The following is a 22,500-nucleotide window of genomic DNA, read 5'->3' as shown; positions in this document are numbered from 1 at the left end:
GTGTGTGTGTGTGTGTGTGTGTGTGTGTGTGTGTGTGTGTGTGTGTGTGTGTGTGTGTGTGTGTGTGTGTGTGTGTGTGTGTGTGTGTGTGTGTGTGTACGTGTGTGTGCGCATAATATGATAGATGTTGTTGCTCGGGTTTCACTGTCTAGAAACCAACACCACCACAGTGTGTGTGTGTATATGTGTGTGTGTGTGTGTGAGAGAGAGAGAGATAGAGAGAGAGAGATAATTAGATAGATAGATAGAGAGAGAGAGAGAGAGAGAGAGAGAGAGAGAGAGAGAGAGAGAGAGAGAGAGAGAGAGAGAGAGAGAGAGAGAGAGAGAGAGAGAGAGAGAGAGAGAGAGAGAGAGAGAGAGAGAGAGAGAGAGAGAGAGAGAGAGAGAGAGAGAGCAGGCAGCGGCACGAAGAACTTACCCTCTTGTTCATCTTGCAAGACAGCTTCATAGAGATAACCGTCGTTGGTCCATGTTTATAAAGAGATATATGAGTAAATATAATGATATGTAACTTGTAATGTAATATATAATGTATAATATATGATGTATAATATGTAATGTATAATGTATAATGTGTAATGAATATTATATAATTTATAATGTATATTGAATAATGTATAATGTATATTTTATAATGTATTATATATGATGTGTGATGTATAATGTATAACGAATAATATATAGTTTATAATGTATAATATATGATGTGTGTTGTATAATGTATAACGAATAATATATAATGTATAGTTTATTATATATAATATATAGTGTATAATGTAGAACGTATAATGTATGATGTATAACGTATAATGTTTATTATAAAATGCATAACGTATAATGTATAATGTTTATTATAAAATGCATAACGTATAATGTATGATATATAATATATAATGCATAATGCATTGTGCATAATGTATAGTGTATGATGTATAACGTGAAATGTATGATGGTTGACTTATATTGTATAATTTATGGTGCATAGTATATAATGTATAACATCAACCATATGCACCATACAATATACGATACATTACAATAATACATTAACAGTCATATCACTTAACGTGCATTACAAGACGACCAAGAAACATCTACCCCATCGCACCTATCAAGACATTAACACTAAAGAAATTTTTCTTTGAAGAAATGCTAGAATTATACTAATACGACTGCGTTCAAGACACCATCTAACTCTGATAATACCAACATAGAGTAGTCATGGGGAGAAATAAACGGATTCAGATGCAAGCATCACATAAAAAAACACCGAACATTGGCCCCCCTACCTTGGCCATAGATAAGGAATATATTGATAGTTCTTCTTAAGTTACTTTTGGGTTAATTTAGTGGTCGTTGCTCGTTACTTGAAAGGCCGTGGGTGTGATGCAAGATAGACTTAGATCAACGAATTGAGTGATTTTTCTTAATACATAATGAATAATGTAATGCAGGATATATAATGAATAAAGTTTCATATATATTGTATGATGGGTGATTTGAAATGTACAATGAATGATACATCTTGTGTAAATTATCTCCCAATCTTCTCTGTTCTAAGTCAATGTTTTCTTTTCATATGTACAGGCCCTCTTTGTCTCCGGGTAATCTTGGTAACCATGTTTCAGTCCTCTCTCTTTCTCTCTTTCTCTCTTTCCCTTTGAAATTTACTTTTTGCCTTTCTGTTTTTACTCATGTTTATTTCTTGGCTCATACCATTCATGCACAACCGTTATCTTCTCCCTCATACTCGTATTTTACCACATATCTTTCTTACGTCCATATTTGATTTCTTTTCAGTTTTCCTAACGCCATTTGCATCTCTCTCCAACACATCTACCACCCTCCACCCGCCTGCCAACATGAGCGACCACGACTCAGTCACATATCAAGGTACTGGTCTCACTAAATGTTCCACAACCCTATTCGTCTGTCTTAGTTAAACATTGTTTCAGTTTTCCGTTGTTCTTCGAATCTGTCCTTTACCAACTTCATTTCCGATTTCTTTAAAACTTACTACGTTTTCCTAATGTGTTCTCTACATGCTCTGTTATATCTGAACACGTAATTCTGCTTTCACCAATGAATGATCTAACGTTTCTACTCTTATCCATTTATTGCATTTAAATGTAACAGCTGACTACTCACAGTTCTGCTCATCAAGAGTCTTTAACTATGATTTCTTTTTCATATAATTTATTTGAAAATTTGTCTTTTTTAAAGACCATACAATTATTTTTTTCTGTACATATTATATACAATATTTTATTAATAAATCTCACCTACCTTGACCTTACCTATCATTCATTAGGTCACTGTTTTTTCTTTTATTGCACTGATGTCCACTACCACAGATACCTGTGTTCTCATGCACGTCCTCTTCTCTTCTAATCCCTAAGTTGTGGTATTATTGCCAGGAATCCATTTCGAATTTTGCATTCTATTAGCCAGATGAATATATCATAACCAGAGATTTCTCCATTAATTTACACTTTCATCACAAATATTCTGAAACTTACAACATTGTAATTTATGAAGTGTTTCCCCAAAGACTTTTCATACTTTTGTGTAAACATATACATACATATGTATGTATATATATATATATATATATATATATATTATATATATATATATAAAGGATTACAAAGGTGGAGCATGCCGACAGGAGACCTTTTGATCCATATCTAGGTCGGATTCGAAAAAACAACAACATAATGATAATAGAATAATAAATAAAAACTATAATAATGTAAATAACAAATAAAATACATAAATAAATGCATATGTATAGTTAAATAATAAACAATATACATATATATATGTATATACATGTATATATATGTATATATATATATATATGTTTGTTTATATATATATATATATATATATATATATATATATATATATATATATATATATATATATTCAGCGGATGCCTCCATTGAGCGATTCTTAGTCTCGACTGCGATGGCATGGAATTAAAAGTGATTTGTGGTTGAAAAAAGATATTAATTGATCACTGGGAACCATTCGGTGTATATGTATAAACTTTCCTACGCGCACATACTAGCTAATTACTCTATCATAGCGGATATGGGTTGAACGCGATATTTTGTGTAGATGTATGTAATTCGAGCATACAAATATAAGAAAGTCGTATTCAACTTATTTCTCTCTTGATAGCGTATTGGTTTAAGTCACTGTAACTTTGTTACGGGTTAGCTGGGTTCGAATCCTCGGCTCGTTCACGTTTCAATTTCCAACAGATGCCTCCATTGAGCGATTCTCAGTCTCGACTGCGATGGCATGGAATTAAAAGTGATTTGTTGTTGAAAAAAAAAAATATATATATATATATATGTACGTATATATGCCCGTAGTCATAGGGTGGGAGGCATAGAGGGGCTTAGCTCCCGTGGCTCCCCCGAAAATCTGAAGCTTATATATTTGTATTTTTCAGTCATTTTTAATAGACACACACACACACGCACACACACACACACACACACACACACACACACACACACACACACACACACACACACACACACACACACACACACACACACACACACACACACACACACACACACACACACACACACAGGCATACAGACACACACACACACACACACACACACACACACACACACACACACACATACACACACACACACACACACACACAGACACACAGACACACACACACACACACACACACACACACACACACACACACACACACACACACATACACACACACACACACACACACACACACACACACGCACACACACACACACACACACACACACACACACACACACACACACACACACACACACACACACACACACACACACACACACACACACACACACACACACACACACAGAGACACACACACACACACACACACACACACACACACACACACACACACACACACACACACACACACACACACACACACACAAAGGTCTTAGATACGCGTTGGTTTCATGGGCCACAGCCGGAGTAAAGGCTGTGGGCCATTCTGGTTCTCAGTCTGACGGATAAGCCATATGAGGAGGTCGGTAAAACGCTGGAGAATAATATGTCGAGACGGGAAGACCTCTCGTGTATTACATCTTCAGATGTAATACACGAAAGACCTTACTACCTTGTCTTTTCTCCGTTTAAACCTTCTTTACAATGGTGAAGTGAGGTTTTTGAATATATGTTGATTGTCGTGGTTGTGCGAGAAACCTGTGGAATTTGGAAAAACTGTCGATGTATATTATCTGATATGGTTTATGTTCATATGAAGTTAAGTTTGATCATAGTTATCGTAGTCCACTTTTTTTAAATGAACCAGATTAAAGATCATAAAATTAGGAAGGGAGAAGGTGGTGATGATGATATGGTTTAACGCCCCAAGCTTCCCCCTATCGGAAGGCTGGTTCGGTGCCCCTATATAGAAGACTTTGTGGCACGGAATTTAATGAATAATACCATTATTTAAATTTTACCGGTGGCAGGATTCGAACCGCCACTCCCCTGTCTTTCACCGCCTGCAACGACGCCCTGACCCACTCGACCAACGGGTATCCAACGAGTTTATGAATAATTCAGATTTTTAATGCCATATTTCTTGGACAAAAACTTGGATTTTGTATCTAATAAATACACTTATAACAGGCATTGACACTGTTTTAAGAATAAAGGAATATATACTATCAATCCAACTTCGTCATTTTAGATTCCGGGTTTTATCCTGATGGTACATTTTTTTTTACTTATATCATAAAGTTTCAAATAGAATTATCGCTTGAATTTTTCAGTGTCATGTGATGAAATTGGGGGTTGGTTAAAACTGATACTTGACTCGCAGTTTCGATCAGTAACGACTTCCTGCATACAAGTATCGTTATAACGAGTTACAGTAAATATATATATATATATATATCGAAAGGAGGCCTTTCGAAATTAGATAGAATAAGATGTTTAGGTGTTTCTTCAAGTGAATTTGGACATTTCGAATTGTATTACATTCCATAGCCACAGCTAGGAAATCTATTCAATTCATTGACGATGCGAATCGCGAAACTTTTTCTTTCTTTTAGGTAAAGTATACGTCCTTACGGCTTGAGGCCATCATTTCTCGTTCGATCAGTGTTTAATGTAAAAATCTTTTCAGTTTTGATGTTATGAATTCCCTGTAGAATCTTGAAAGCTCGTATTAAATGTGTTCCATGATTTAAGTCATTTTTGTATGCTGTGTTTCGTTTATTTGGTATGAACTTTGTAGCTTACTGTTGTATTCTTTTCAATCTATAAATATTTTGAGATTTGGGGGACCATATAGAAACATATATTGTAAGTGTGGGTGAACCAGTGACCTATATGATTTGTTGATGATAGCTGGGCTTTCAAAGTTAAATCGCATTTTTAATTCCAGTGCATTTTTTTCTGTTGCAGAAATACAATAAATCTTAAGGTCGTTACTGATAATAACACCAAGATCCTTTTTTATTGTACACTTTTTTTAAATAACATGTATTCGTACTTAGAATTACATTTATCTACGTATATCAATTTACACCTATTTCGGTAAAATTTCATCAGCCACCTTTGGGACCATTGCTTTAGTTTGTCTAAGTTTCCTTGAATATCAAGTTGGTGTGACTTATCATTCAATATTCAGGATAGCCAGTATCATCAGTGAACCTGAATATAGCAGATTTATGTTAATGATATATATATACATACATGTACCAAAGGTTTTTTCCCCTTATAAGGAGGTAGCCAAAAAAACAAAGGCATAAAACCACTCCCACCCACTCCATCCCCATCACACTTCACTCCCATATACTATGACCAAAAGCAGTTCAAGAACTGAACTCTGAGGAACTCCACTCGTAACATCTTTCCAGCTAGAATTTTCATCATTCAGAACAATTTGATAAATACAATCGTCCAACCTATTTCTAATGCTGCCTCACAAGCTACGTCTTATTCCACGCGAGCCGAACTGAGTTATTAGTCTCGTACGGGAAAGAATAATAGTAATGATAATAAATCAATTTCCAGATATATCAAATCTTCATTATTCCTTTTGCAGTCTTAACATCTCACACTGTTACTAGACCAGCATGGTTCCGATTGCTCCAACAACGTGCGTACGTGTGCGTTTTATACACACACACACATACACACACACACACACACACACACACACACACACACACACACACACACACACACACACACACACACACACACACACACACACACACACACACACACACACACACACACACACACACACACACACACACACACACACACACACACACACACACACACACACAAACACACAAACACACACACACATATACATACACACACACACACGCACACATACATAGACACACATTCGCACACATACATACATACATGCATACATATATATATATATGTATATATATACATACATATATATATATGTATATATATATATATATATATATATATATATATACATATATATATATATATATATATATACTTTATAAATCATCGTGGTTCAGCGGTGAAATGGCCGCATGTGAATTTACCTTCGGAAAAGAAACTGTAACGCTGTCGGCGCGGAAATTTACGAGAACTGCATTATTCTCTTTTGAGATAGAAATGCTATTTATCCTCATGTAGATATGTACATTAAATCAGAAAGAAGAATCTTAAACTTCCACCGCTTTCCCTCAGTCTCACTTCCCTCTTCTAATGATTTAAGTGGAGGTGGAGAACGTCATAGTTTTATCTCTTCCTACTTCTTGAGAACCACGTGCAAACTTAGAAGCTTTTGATTAAATCAAGACAGGAAGGGTGGGTCATAATCATATCTCCAGTAATGTTGAATATTTAAGAGAATCATCTGTGGCTTGATCACTACTTTTCTCATGAAAGGAAGCGACAAACGTAGGCAACCGTTGCCTTAGAGCGACTGGACATCTCTGTAGTTTCTTAAGATACGGTTGTAATAAATATTGTTAAGATGTTGTCATATCCGATAATTTCTATGACAGTCGCATGCAGGATTCGAACCTACTGCTATCGGCCGTAAGATCACCTTCACAGAGCCTTAGCCCACTACACCAACAGTGGGTTCGAATCCTGCATGCGACTGTCATGAAAATTATCGGATTGATGTCGCTGTTACTAGCGAATTTCTCTCAATGTTGTTATATGTTAACGATCTGGTCTCGATCTGTTCATTTATTGTATTTGTCTATATGTTTGATTATCTATTTATTTATATATGTATTCGTTCATTTATTCATATTTCTACTTATTCATTTATTTGTTTATTTATCTATCTGTTTATAATCTATTAATTTTTAATCTATCTATATATTCATCTATTCTTTTACCCATCTAATCACTTATCTATTTGTTGATTTATTTTCTCAATGGTGTGATCTAATCTCTACCCTCACCAAGAAGAGTAAAGACCAAACTTTTCCGTTGATTTTCTTTTTTCTTTTTCCTTTAAATGCTGGCAGCATGTAAGAAACACTAAAGATACTTCCACACGAATGGACAATTCTTAAAAACGCAATCCGGGTTGTCTGCCACATGTTCGCAACAAGTGTGGACGAATCCAATTGGTTTTAGTCGTTTGCCGTCGATTTCTTCAGTTTTGTCTCGACATAAATCTAGTTGCTTCATTTTATCCTAGAAATAGTTACTTTGAACTGTTAAGATATAGATAACATGGTTCAAGTCTGAGAAGGAGTGATAATTCATTATTGTAGTCTTCACAGTCCACCAATTTGACAGCTAATACAACCAACATTATAAGAGAAGTTCCTGTTTTACTTCTTTAAACGTAATTAATTTTATATGATTTCATATCATTTATTCATTTGCCTATTTATTTGTTTATTTACTCATTAATTTTTTAATGCAATAGTTTGTTAACTTGGTAATCTATTCATTTATTTGTAATCTTATTTCATAATATGATAATAATAGTATTCATTTTATAATCTATTTATCTATCAAATTTTCAATTTATTCTTTCCATAAACCATGGTTTAGTTAACAATCATTGAATAGTTTGATATCCTTCATTTGTTTTAGGACACAAATGGACGATGCATTCTGATCATTGTTGTACTATTAATGCGGCCTACTTAGTGGGAGTCCTTATTACTTACTTGTCTGCGCTTCCTCACATTAGTAACGATCTATACTCCACACGCAGGCATCAATAACACCTCGCTAGTATGGAAAGGTTGTGTCTGTAGACATGTCCAACGATGAAGTTCGCGCGTATCTAGGATTCACGGGAGAGTAACGGTAGATAGATATCTATGCAATAAAATCACTAGGAGCGTGTGTTCACAAATGCGTAAATAACCACTAGGAAAAAGTAAACTAACGAAGCAGAGCGCTTTCGTGTAATTACATCTTCAGTGCAGATACAAAGAATTCCTTCTTTGTATCTGCACTGAAGATGTAATTACACGAAAGCGCTCTGCTTCGTTAGTTTACTTTTTCCTAGTGGTTATTTACGCATAGATGTCTATATGTAGTCGTCGGTTAGGCACTGATAGTCCGGACCAATTAGTGACTCATCAATATGATATGAAAGAGGTGAGAAATTTAGGACGCGCTCAGCTGCAGCCTAAACCATCCCTTTAATCTATGTAGTTAGAAAACGAGCAAATATATCTATCACCATCATTAGAAATCGAACTTGAGCTTCTGTGCTGATATAGGCATGATTAGAAAGGTAATAAAACTTGAGATGATGTATGAATTCTCTAAGTTCTATTGAGATGATTTCTTTTTCAAACACATATAAATGAGCACGATCACATACAAAACACACACAGACATGCACATACAAACACACACACACACACACACACACACACACACACACACACACACACACACACACACACACACACACACACACACACACACACACACACACACACACACACACACACACACACACACACACACACACACACACACACACAGCTCATCGCGCAGTTGGTAGAGTTCCTGGCTGCCATTACAGTGGTCCGGATTCGAATCCCGCCTAGGGCTGAAATTATTTCAGCATCGCTGAGCTGCGGGTCGTTACTCTAATTCTCGTGGGCAGGAGTTGGGTGTGTGTGTGCGTATAAGGTCACAGCATTGCCCATAGTTCGGTTATATATGAACTCTGAACTCTCTTCGGGGAGGAAAATAGCTGTCGATCACGAGTCCAACACATGATCCAAGACCATGGTCAATCACACACACATATACACACATTGGTTTTAGTCGTTTGCCGTCGATTTCTTCAGTTTTGTCTAGACATAACTCTAGTTGCTTCATTTTATCCTAGAAATAGTTACTTTGAACTGTTAAGATATAGATAACATGGTTCAAGTCTGAGAAGGAGTGATAATTCATTATTGTAGTCTTCACAGTCCACCAATTTGACAGCTAATACAACCAACATTATAAGAGAAGTTCCTGTTTTACTTCTTTAAACGTAATTAATTTTATATGATTTCATATCATTTATTCATTTGCCTATTTATTTGTTTATTTACTCATTAATTTTTTAATGCAATAGTTTGTTAACTTGGTAATCTATTCATTTATTTGTAATCTTATTTCATAATATGATAATAATAGTATTCATTTTATAATCTATCTATCTATCTATCAAATTTTCAATTTATTCTTTCCATAAACCATGGTTTAGTTAACAATCATTGAATAGTTTGATATCCTTCATTTGTTTTAGGACACAAATGGACGATGCATTCTGATCATTGTTGTACTATTAATGCGGCCTACTTAGTGGGAGTCCTTATCACTTACTTGTCTGTGCTTCATCACATTAGCAACGATCTATACTACACACGCAGGCATCAATAACACCTCGCTAGTATGGAAAGGTTGTGTCTGTAGACATGTCCAACGATGAAGTTCGCGCGTATCTAGGATTCACGGGAGAGTAACGGTAGATAGATATCTATGCAATAAAATCACTAGGAGCGTGTGTTCACAAATGCGTAAATAACCACTAGGAAAAAGTAAACTAACGAAGCAGAGCGCTTTCGTGTAATTACATCTTCAGTGCAGATACAAAGAATTCCTTCTTTGTATCTGCACTGAAGATGTAATTACACGAAAGCGCTCTGCTTCGTTAGTTTACTTTTTCCTAGTGGTTATTTACGCATAGATGTCTGTATGTAGTCGTCGGTTAGGCACTGATAGTCCGGACCAATTAGTGACTCATCAATATGATATGAAAGAGGTGAGAAATTTAGGACGTGCTTTGCTGCAGCCTAAACCATCCCTTTAATCTATGTAGTTAGAAAACGAGCAAATATATCTATCACCATCATTAGAAATCGAACTTGGGCTTCTGTGCTGATATAGGCATGATTAGAAAGGTAATAAAACTTGAGATGATGTATGAATTCTCTAAGTTCTATTGAGATGATTTTTTCAAACACATATAAATGAGCACGATCACATACAAAACACACACACAGACATACACATATAGACACACACACACACACACACACACACACACACACACACACACACACACACACACACACACACACACACACACACACACACACACACACACACACACACACACACACACACACACACACACACACACACACACACACACACACACACACACACACACACACACACACACACACACACACACACACACACACACACACACACACACACACACAAACACACACACAAACACACACACACTAACACTCATCGCGTAGTTGGTAGAGTTTCCGGCTGCCATTACAGTGGTCCGGGTTCGAATCCTGCCCAGGGCTGAAATAATTTCAGTATCACTGCGCTGCGGGTTGTTACTCCAGCTCCCGTTGGCGGGGAGTTGGGTGTGTGTGCGTGTACAAGGTCACAGTATTACCCATTGATCGGTTATATATGAGCTCTGAGCTCCCTTCCGGGAGAGAAATAGCTGTCGATCACGAGTCCAACACGTAATCCAAGACCATGGTTAATCACACACACACGCACATACACACAAATTTTTACTAATAAAACTTAGAAATTAAGTATATGTGTAGCAACATTTGTACTTTTGTAAAATAGTTACATTCCCTTGGAAAATACAAATAATATCTTAGTAAGATTCTTATGAAACTCCATGGTTAATATTGTAATATGTAATGGCATTTAAGGCGAAAATACATTTAATATTGTTAGTAATTCAAACGATACATATAAAATACTTTATTCCGAATATTAAATCAAATATATGTGTCTCATCAGCAGAAAAATTAATTTCGTTCAATGTTTATATTTAAGAAAAAATGGTCTTCGACAAATTTATGTGCGAGACTCGATATATGGTAATAACAATGACGTAGAAAACTGTCGTATTGTAGTCCGTCTCTTGTTTACCTCTGCTACAAAAACTATCGCTGGAGGACTTCTTTTCGATCACACATGTCAGCAAAACATCGAGGTACTAATTTCACAAATAATACCTTTCAATAGCACCAATGTATCCTAATTTTCTAACGTTTTCTAGCAAGATTTGAACTTTTTCTCAAACGTATCGTGGCATATTCAGGCAACGAGAAAGAACTAAAACTCACGGTCCCGCTCCCACGCACCCTATGATAGGGTTAGTACTGTCAATTGTGGCAAGCCGTTCTTAGACCGACGTTGGTTCGCTTCCCCGCCTGGCCAGAGCTGTCGGGAACCAAAGGAGCGTAACGGATCTCAGGAATCTAACTCACGACTACCTACTTATCAGTTTGACGAGATATCCGCTGAGCTATCGCGAGAAAACTAAGTCACTGGAAAGAATTAATGGTTAGAGTACGTAATACGGTTAAATCCCGGGTTATTAGAAAAAATCCGTTCATATTTATCTCACTTGTTAAAATGAATAAAAAAGTGATTAACAAACAAATGATATATAGTATATGAAGATCAATAAAGTACATATTAAATGGAGCATCTTATTCTAAACGCCGTCAAGTAAGATATGTACCAAATTACTTACTCAAGAAAAAAAAGAAAGAAAAAAAAAAGAATTTCAAAATGTTTACAGTTTTGAGCCATTGTAAAGGCTCAAAGGAATAAAAAACGAATAATTCAAACGACTTGAACAATTCAAATTAATCAAACAACTGAGGAGAAATGCGTTAGAGCAATATTGTTCAATTTCACACGGCATAGAATGGAATTTCGGAGCTGAGGAACGAGCCCCGTAAATAGAAAGAAAAGTCGAGATCTTATACTTACACCGAGCAACACATTAAAGTACAAACGACGCAGATAATCAACAGCATTACCCGAGAAAGAAAAGAAGAAGAAGAAAACGAGGAAAACTAAACGAATTGCGTTGAGTTATGCATAAGAGATCAGCCGCTGTATCGCCGAGCGTTCCCAGGAAAAACAAATACATCAACAGAAGAACAAAGCCTGGTGCTAACGACAGCAGCAGCGCACAACAAGAGGAGCTAACCCGACGTCGGAGGAGGCAGAGTGAATCGAATCCCTTTTGTTTATAGGTTCACGCAATACGACCTCCGATTGCTGCAACTGTCGCCTGTAAGATCCCGCGACATATGTTTTTTTTTCTCTGTAAAGGCGGCTTCCAGGCTTAAATACCTGCCTCTTCCGGCGTTCGGTATACTGACACTTTTTATTACTCCAAGGTTGAGGAACACTGTTCAAGAAGATTACTTTGCGGTGAATATAACCACAGAGTAAATTGTCATGCAAAACTATTTCCAACAGACCATATTTGCTTTGTCTTACGGTACTCACTCATGCACAAGGAAGGAGTCATTAGCAATATCAACATATATATATATATATATATATATATATATATATATATATATATATATATATATATATATATATATATATATATATATATATATACATATACATATCAGCAGCAGCGGGATGTGAGAAGCCCTTGGTAGGGCAAAGCCCTGTCATTTGGGACAATACAGTACGCTGCATTTATTCGGCCGACGACGGGTCGCCTCTCCGCCTGGCCAGGGCTGTCTCGGGAACCAAGGCAGCAAACACTTAGTAGGTACTGGGACTCGAACTTACGACCACATGCTAAGGATTGTCCGAAGAGGGAGCAAATTACCCTTTGACTTCCCTTCCCCCCCGTCCCCCAATATTTTTGTACCAAATCGTATCGGATGGGCCCTTGCATTTGGAACCATGAAACTATAATTAGTTATTTTCAAAATTTGCTAGATTCCGCATATGAAAACTATAATTAATTATTTTCAAAATTTGCTAGATTCCGCATATGAAAACTATAATTAATTATTTTCAAAATTTGCTAGATTCCGCATATGAAAAAAATACTCTAGTGATGATCAATACTTCCATACATTATTCTTTAAAAAATTTAATTATTTTATAAGCTTCAGTAGTGATTTCATGTGAATTTTATACAGTGTCCTCATAAACGTCTTCTTACTTATATTCCTATGGTAGTAAACTAGTTTTGTGTTATGATTTATTGATTACAGTGAGCCTTGCATAACTATATAAGGTTTTGAACTTACGTTTACTATGACACATTGCCTTTCATTTTGAAGATTTAAACTGCAGTACTTGAAGTAGCTGTCAATATATTCTTTACACATTCCAAAACTGTGAATCTATAAGCTTGTATGCACTGCAAACTGTATTACTACATTATGTAAAAGTTCAACAGGCGCCCCTATAGGTACCACTTTCTGAAACATTAATGTGATAGCTGTAACGCACACTATACTAATGAATTCTGTCGCGTTTAAGTAGTAAGACTCAAAGACCTACTAAACGCAGCTCGGCAATGGCTTCCTGTAGGTATAAAGAACATAATTTTATACATTTCTTAACCAGAGGCTTTGAGATTCCAGACTGTTTGATTTGGAAATATTCGATTACTTTCTTTCATGAGATGCAATGTGTATCATTTCCTTTCTCCGAAGAAGATTCTGGGAATTCTGACGTGCCTACTGCTGATGTTCATGATTAATTATATTACTTCAGTTCCTATGATGGCTTCAGTATCCTTTGTACCACGGGAACTATACTGACACTTTCAACTAATGAAACCCAATTCCTAGAATGTTGATTCGTGAATTTTTGATAATCTTGAATTTGTTACGCGACACGAAATAAATCTCTCGTCCCTACCCCCAACCGCCTCCGATGGGAAAAAAATCTAACGTGGATTTTTTTTTTCTCTGCCCAGGTAACACAGAACGTTTGAAATATTTCCTTTATAGTGTGCTTAAGCCTTCTTATAGATTTATTATAGTTTTCTGTTATATGGAAGTAACCATACACGCTATTCTAATTTGCTTTTACAATTATGATGTATCATATGCATATGTCGACATCATAGCAGGTGAAACGAATATTCGTGACATCACGACCTCGATAAAATCCCTTATACCAGTAAGATCTTAAATATAAGTACTTGTGTGCCTGTGAGTGAAAATCTATTACAAAATCTCTTTGTTCTTTTCTTAAGAGATACTACTATCATATCCTTTCCGTACCATAGACTAAAGATCATGCGCAGAGCAGACGCCGTCGTTGCGTCTCCGCGCATAAGCTCTCATGACGTCATGTCGCACCACATCATCAAAGACGACAACCGTTTCTTGTTCTTCCATCCAACTTAAGAACAAGAACAAGAAAAGTAAATATTAGCGGCAATGACATCGACCCATGAAGTAACTGGGGATTAATTCTGTCTTGTTGGCGTTGAAAGGGAATAGAAATTGAAAATATCGAATAAGTATAGGCAGAAATTCACGAGCAAATACAAAGTCATTTAGCCTGTATGCTGTTCTAGCTCACACACGTAAGGAGATGCATTAACATTTAATCATAATGTTGATACGCGAAACAAATGAAAGAGCTTTGATTTCACTTGGCAGGCAGACAAAGACTCCTGTTTATGCATATATTATAAATTAATCTTTATTTTCCTAAACTTGACACACTACTCCTCCACGCCCCCTTCTCCTCCTCTCCCTCCCCCCTCCCCCCATCGTACATATGTAAATAGACACTTTCTTGTAAATATTATTCTGTATTCATATTGACTTTAATTGTTGAACCATCAGTTACTTAGTCGTTTTGTTTGGTTTTATCGAGTGTCTTGTGATGGGGTGGCAAAGGGCATGGCGAAGTGGGGTGATGCAATTTTTATCAAAGTGAATGCAACGTATCATTTCTTTTCTACTTGTATATTGTTTATACGAGCGCGGGTGCGTGTCAGCTGGGGAGGGGGAAAGGCCGGGAGGGGGAGGGGGGGAGAAGAGGGGAGAAGGGAGGGGAGCATAAGTGAGGAACAGAATCCAGAGGAAAAAAAAAAAAATAAAACTGCGTGTAGGCACTCGTACGTAGCCTTCGCCACAGCAAAGCAGGCTGGGGCGGGAGGAGGGGGGGAGGGGGGAAGAAAGCCGGGAGGGGAACGAGGAGGGGAGTGAGGATCGGGGATGAGAAAGGAAGAGAGAGAGAGAGAGAGAGAGAGAGAGAGAGAGAGAGAGAGAGAGAGAGAGAGAGAGAGAGAGAGAGAGAGAGAGAGAGAGAGAGAGAGAGAGAGAGAGAGAGAGAGAGAGAGAGAGAGAGAGAGAGTAATGAAAAGAGGTCAAGAAAATCTGCGTGTTAGGTTAGTGTTCTATGAGCAGATTAGAACAAACGTTTATGGTAATTCCATGCGACAGAGATGTGTTCCATACGAATATGTCAACATTGCTAAGCTGACTTTTGCACTTTTTATTCTAGTTAATGTTAGAATGTTTTAGTCATAAGGGGACAGACGCTCAGGACAAAAAAGGGGTTTTGATTGGGAGTTTTCCATCTTACCTGAAAAATATTTCCCAGTATTAGACCGAGTAGTATGTGTAGAAGGTGCCACCGTAATGCATTATACTTTATGGACGCCGATTTACCAGTGCCTCATGTTTCTATCCATGAGTGTCATAATAGCCTGAGGTAACTGGTCTAGGTTCTTTCCTCATTCCGGTGTCATAGTCCACTGTTGCAGAGGGCTGACCGATAAATGGATAAAGTTATTTGGCGATAGTCAGACCACAGCAATTGGTAAAGTATGGAGACAGGTCGAAGATTTTTTTTTTTTTTTTTTTTTTTTGGTCAGTACTATAAGAACATAAGAATAAAAGAGACTGCAAGAGACCATAAGGCCTACACAAGTAACGCACTGAGAGAAAATGCTTCGGCAAAATAACACAAAATCTCCTCATTTTGACAATGAGTTTTCCAGACTTTTTCTTAACGGGTATTTGCAGACGATTCCATTCAAGGAACTTGGGATATAGGTTCATGGATTCAGGAGCTGCCTACCAGCTGATCGGGCTCGCAATTGATCGGTAGATGTAATTAGCGTGGAATTGGTTAAGGGTCATCCGACTGATCGTTATCAACACTTGACCACACTATCAGCGTTACAACTCGAGAGACACACATTGTAAAACGCACATACAGATCCATACACATGTGAACATGTGCACCATATCTCCGTATGCTATACACATACACAAGTATACATGTTTAGAGTGGTACAAATATGCATTTATACGAACAAGATATGTTTGTTTTCTTGTTCATAATGCATCCGTGAATACGAGAGTGAACTGTATACACATTTATGAAATATGTGCACGTGTAAGTATGTACTTGTTTCGGCTGCTCTCTTGTAGGTAATAGCAAACATAAGCCAAAGGAGCGTGTGGCAAGGAGGAGAGGGAGGGAGGGAGGGGGACGAAGAAGGAGGAAGAGAAGGAGGATGAGGAGAAAATGAAAGAGGAGGAGGAAAGAAGAGGGGAGGCTACGACAGGGAAAGGAAGGGTTGATTAAAAGAGAAGTAATGGAAATAGAAGTAGAGGAGCCAGGGTAGATAAAAAGAGGAATACGAGAGGAAAAGATAGTGGAACGGAAGGAGGGAGATTGGAAATGGGAGGAGGATGAGAAAGAGGAGGAGATGAAGAAGAGATGAACAAAAAGGAAAATACCAGAAAATAGGATAAAAGAAGGCAGTAAAGGGGAGAAGGAGGGAAAAGAAACCATGTGGAGGAGGAATAGTAAGCAAAGAAGAACAAATAACAAAATAAAAGAAGAAGAGAAAAATAAAAGAAGAATAAGTGATAAAGGAGGAAGAGGGATAAAACAAGACGAAGGAGGGCTCTGGAAGAGGAGGAAGAAGAGGAGAAGGAGAATTCAGGAAGGTTACAATAAGCAAGGAGGATGAAGGAGAGGAGGAGGGAAGGAGAGAGGGAGGGAATGGATGAAGGATTGAAGAGTGAGGAAGGGAAGGGGTAAGGAAAGGAAATGTTAAGGGAAGAAAGGAGTGAAGGAAGGAGGAATAGAACGAGGAGGAGGAAGGGAAAGAAAAGAAGGAGAAGAAGAAGAGAGAGAGAGGGAGAGAGAAAGAGAGAGAGAGAGAGAGAGAGAGAGAGAGAGAGAGAGAGAGAGAGAGAGAGAGAGAGAGAGAGAGAGAGAGAGAGAGAGAGAGAGAGAGAGAGAGAGAGAGAGAGAGAGAGAGAGAGAGAGAGAGAGAGAGAGAGAGAGAGAAAGAGAGAGAGAAGGACTTTTTTTTTGTAATTTGTTTTCTCGCTGCTCCAGCCGTGGTGCTGTTGTCTCTACTGACTCTTTTGCGGCAAAATTTCTGAAGAACGACAGGCTTGGTGGTGGCTGAGTGGAGGCTTTGGCGGCGGCTGAGAAGAGGCTTCGGCTGCCGGTGGCTGAGGGGAGGCTTCGGCTGCCGGTGGCTCGACTCCCCCTCCACCCCCTCTTGTTTTGTTGGGGCTCCGTGGAACGAGACTACTTCTCACGTTACGGTAAACTGTGTAAAACGCACACACACACACACACACACACACACACACACACACACACACACACACACACACACACACACACACACACACACACACACACACACACACACACACACACACACACACACACACACACACACACACACTCACACACACACACACACACAGACACACACACACACACACACACACACACACACACACACACACACACACACACACACACACACACACGTGGGTGGTAAAATTATGTACACCTACTAAATTGAGACCAATATTTCACTGGTCCACCCATGCACTCACCCAATCTATCCATTCTCTTTTTCTACTTTTTGGGGGAAGTGGGAAGAAAGCCTGCATACGAGCAAAAAGCCCACCATGACTGCCAATCACAAACCCAGAAATGACGTCACGTGGAATCATATGCCTAATAATAAAACTTCTTTGCTTCTTCGGCGTTTATTGGTATGAATTTAATCGAGGGAGAAAATTTTATATATTTTGATGATGAACATAAAGGCATCTGAAGTGACGTGGCTTTTAAGCTGTTTCTTGTGAGAATTCTAATGTGGTTTCACCCACCAGTCTGACGTGTTGCTCTGTGATGATATCTTCAGATGAGGCAAATTCTATTCAGCGTTCAGCGTTTCGTCTTCTATTAGATGACATGGTTGCCAAAGGCAAAGGAGATTGGGGAAAGGGGAGGGGACATTCTAGTATTATCAGAATGAATAGATTAAGGGATTCAAAGTAAGTGTACTAGCTGAGTATCATGGTATGAACTTTGGGACCCAAAGAATGCAGTTCCAGGTCCTAATTATGAAGGCAGAGGTCCAGAACAATTACATTGTGAATCAAAGAGTCGATTCAAAGGGTGTAGCGTTTGCAGACCAAGTGTCCAAATGTACACACAAAGGGCTAAGATTCTCAGAATATGGTCCACTGTTTGTGGCCAGGAGTCTAAAGGGTCCAAAATGTGAAGTCTGGGGTCCACATTGTACAGTCCAGGGACCAAAGTCTACGGTCAGTTGTCCAAAATTTAAATATTGGGTTCCATAATGTTATTAATATAATGTAAACGTGTTCAGTATTGGATCCAAATTGTACATCCCAAGGACTCTATGCTCGTTCAATCTAAATTATGTAGTACGAGAAGTCCAAGATATGTAATTTTAGGGTCAATAATGTGTACTTTGTGGTCTAAACTGTACAGTTCTGGATTCAAAGCTTACAGTCCTGTATCTCAAGCTCCCGAAGTTCATGGAGAGCGCTCTGGAGTCCAAAACGTGTATTCTGAGACCCAAAGTGTACCCTGTGAGGTCCAAAGTGTGCATTCCGGGGTCCTAAGTGGATAATTCTGGGTCCAAATTGTATATTTCGAGACCTGAGTTGTGCAGGCCGAGGTCCAAAGTATTCAGTCCGGGGTCCAATTTGTATATTCCGAGAACGAGGTATGCAGTTTGAGGTCCAAAGTGTGCAGTCCGGGGTCCTAAGTGAATAATTCTGGGTCCAAATTGTATATTTCGAGACCTGAGTTGTGCAGGTCGAGGTCCAAATTATTCAGTCCGGGGTCCAATTTGTATATTCCGAGATCCGAGGTATGCAGTTTGAGGTCTAGAACGTGTAGTTTAGGGTCCATAATGTGTATTCTGAGACCCGTAGCGTGTAGGCTGATGGTCCGATACGTGTAGACCCGGGTCCAACGTGTGTTTTCCGAAACCCGGTGTCTGGGTTACAGGGTGAATTCTGGGGTTGATAGTGTAGGCAACCAGCCAGGCAGTCAGGCAGTCAGGCACCCGAAGGGTAGGGACGTGATTCAATAAAAGAGATGATTAGTTAAATTGTTGCCAAATTGAGCGATGCTAAATATGCAAACCCGATTACTCCCGGCAATTGCCTTTTCAATTTGTGTATCGTGTTTAGAAAAATCATAAAGTAATTATTCCTATGGAGTTCGGTTAATCAATTACGTGGCGCTTGCAAATCGAAGGAGAGTTATCACAAAGAACCTGGTTGGGAGATGTAGAAACGCTTGTGGTGCGAGGATGTTGGTTCTTCACTCTCTAAAGTCCTAAAAAGGAGGTCTACGCCAGGAGGTACTTAATAACCGTATCCGAAGCTGCCGGCTTTGGCCTACATACAACAGCCTGGGCAAGCGATAGACACTTGTAGACGCAGGGAATTGAATCAGGCATCGGCTCCTTTGATATCTTGAGGAAGGATCGATACTGTATTTACCATAAGTGTGTACACACACCGTATATATATATATATATATATATATATATATATATATATATATATACATATATATATATGAATATATATATATATACTGTATATATATATATATATATATAAATGTATATACATATACATAATATATATACATATATATATACATATATATATATATATTTACTATATATATATATATATATATATATATATATTTAAATATATATATATTTACTATAATATATATATATATATGTATTTATAATATATATATATATATATATATATATATATATATATGTGTGTGTATACATATGTGTGCGTGTGCATGTATATGTGTTTCTACATGTATATATGCATTTATGTATGCACGTTAACAGACACAAATGATTGTACTTTAGATTAAGTGGTTTCATTACCTTTTGTTGTCGAATGATTTATTCTTCATTTCTTACTTGAGGTTATCAGGTATAATACTTCTATTCTTTTCATCACTCCCTCCTCGTTTTGCATGCATCCCGTCAGCTTCTTCTCTTGTCTTTTTCGTCTTGGCTATGATCCTGAACCCCAATTGCAATTAAATGTACATTCAATTTCATTCTTGCATTTCCTTTTCCCTCTTTCGGCTCTTTCCCTATATCATCATATCTCCCTATTTCCTTTCTCCATTCGTTTCTTTTCGCATTATTTTATCTTCTCATTTTCTACTCCTCCTTCGTCTGGTCACCTCTTTTCTTTCACCTCCTCCTCTCCTCTTCTCCTCTTCTCCTCTTCTCCTCTTCTCCTTTTCTCCTCTTCTCCTTTTCTCCTCTTCTCTTCTTCTTTTCCCGTTCTTCACATTAAATCATTGTCCGCCCTCTCTCGTCCACTTTCGTTCTTTCTTTCTCTCTCTCTCTCTCATCTTCTACCGTTCGTCTCTTCAAATTCTCTTTTTCTCTTTTCGCTACTTCTTCTTCTTCTTCTTCTTCCTATCTCCTCCTTTCTTGTTGGTTGTTTCCTTTTACTACTGAATCGCCTCTTCCACTCTCTCTCCTCTTTCTTTTCTTCTCTTTCTCTTTAATATTCCAAGCCACTGTAGGGCAGCTTCTTTACTTCCAACTCTTTCCTTCTCTTTTCAATCTATCGGTTCTGTCTCTTTTGGCTTTGTGCTTCTCTTCCCTCTTCGTTGGCTCTCTGACTCTCTTCCCTCTTTATTGGCCGCCTGACTCTCTTTGCTCTTGATCAGTAGCGACTTTCTACGCTTTCCTTTGTCGCTTTTCTGCTTCATTCTGTTTATCTTTCGTGTCTGTGTCGACAGCCTTTTTTATGTATACCATCTTTGTCTCGTTTCATCTCATTTGTACACGGTTATCAGCTTCTCATTTCCTGATGACCTCTTTTATCATAAGTTTTTTTATCATCACTCTTTTCTGTCTTTCTGAATTCTTTATTAGGTGGAAAATACCAAAAGCCTTTGGTGAAAAAAAGTAAAAATTTTCCTTTTTAATCTTAACTCCGTCCGGGATTCATAATCCCGATGACACCTCTCACTAAAGGAGTAGTTAACCTCCTTACCACCAATTTTAAACTCTATTCCCACTTAACCTACTTAACACTTAACTTAATACGATGGTGTCCTCTTAACTGAATAAAATTCTCTGTCTTTGACCAGATCAGCGTTTCTCAACCAGGGTTCCGTGGAACCCTAAGGTTCCGCAAAAGGTTACTGTAATAATGTAATATAGACAGCATCCTATCCAAGCTATTATTATGATGAAAATAGAATGAAAAAAATATGGTATTTTTTTTTTTTTTTTTTTTTTTTCTTTGCGCAGGGGTTTCTTGAGACATGCAATTTATTTTAAAGGTTAAACAATGGTAAAATATTAAGAAACGCTAGACCAGATTAATATTATAGAAAGAGCATCACCACAATAAAAGAACTGATCGAAAAAGACGACATTCATTCGGCGTGAAAAAGAATAAATCGCATTGAAGAAGTTAGTCCTATGCTTCTTCCAATTCCTCCATCATCATCATCATCATCACCTCTCAAAATCCATAATTTCATTTCCTCATTATTTTTCAAACGTTAGCTTCAAACCAGCACATCTTTCATTTTCCTTTCTTTATACAAAATATCTTCTCTTGTCTCATCTTTCTCGCTTCTTACCTTTAACTTCCATCTAATTACTTCATCACATTTGGTAATGCTTTAGCGGCTATTCACTGTATATCTATTCTCTTGAATTAATCACTATTGTTTTCCTTTTGTTTTTCATCTTCTATCTATAGAGATTATAAACCCGCCTTATGGCTCAAGGGGGTGTACGAGCGTATAGCGCTGCGTCCTGATTGGCCCGCT

General features: G+C 37.7%; 1 protein-coding gene across 1 annotated transcript in view; it reads left to right on the top strand.

Moving 5' to 3' along the window:
• LOC143025948 (uncharacterized) overlaps positions 1 to 22,500 on the top strand; it is a 99,816-nt gene that overhangs the window by 8,162 nt on the left and 69,154 nt on the right. Inside the window, exon 2 of the mRNA XM_076185930.1 lies at positions 1,801 to 1,893. Coding sequence (XP_076042045.1) covers positions 1,801 to 1,893 — 93 coding nt within the window. The remainder of the gene's footprint in view (positions 1 to 1,800; positions 1,894 to 22,500) is intronic.

This window comes from Oratosquilla oratoria, chromosome 6 (genome assembly GCF_046742065.1).
Source record: "Oratosquilla oratoria isolate Oo_2021 chromosome 6, ASM4674206v1, whole genome shotgun sequence".
In the NCBI taxonomy this organism is placed as follows: Eukaryota; Metazoa; Arthropoda; class Malacostraca; order Stomatopoda; family Squillidae; genus Oratosquilla; species Oratosquilla oratoria.
Note: the sequence above shows the minus strand (reverse complement) of the source record. Positions and strands in the feature narration are given on the sequence as shown.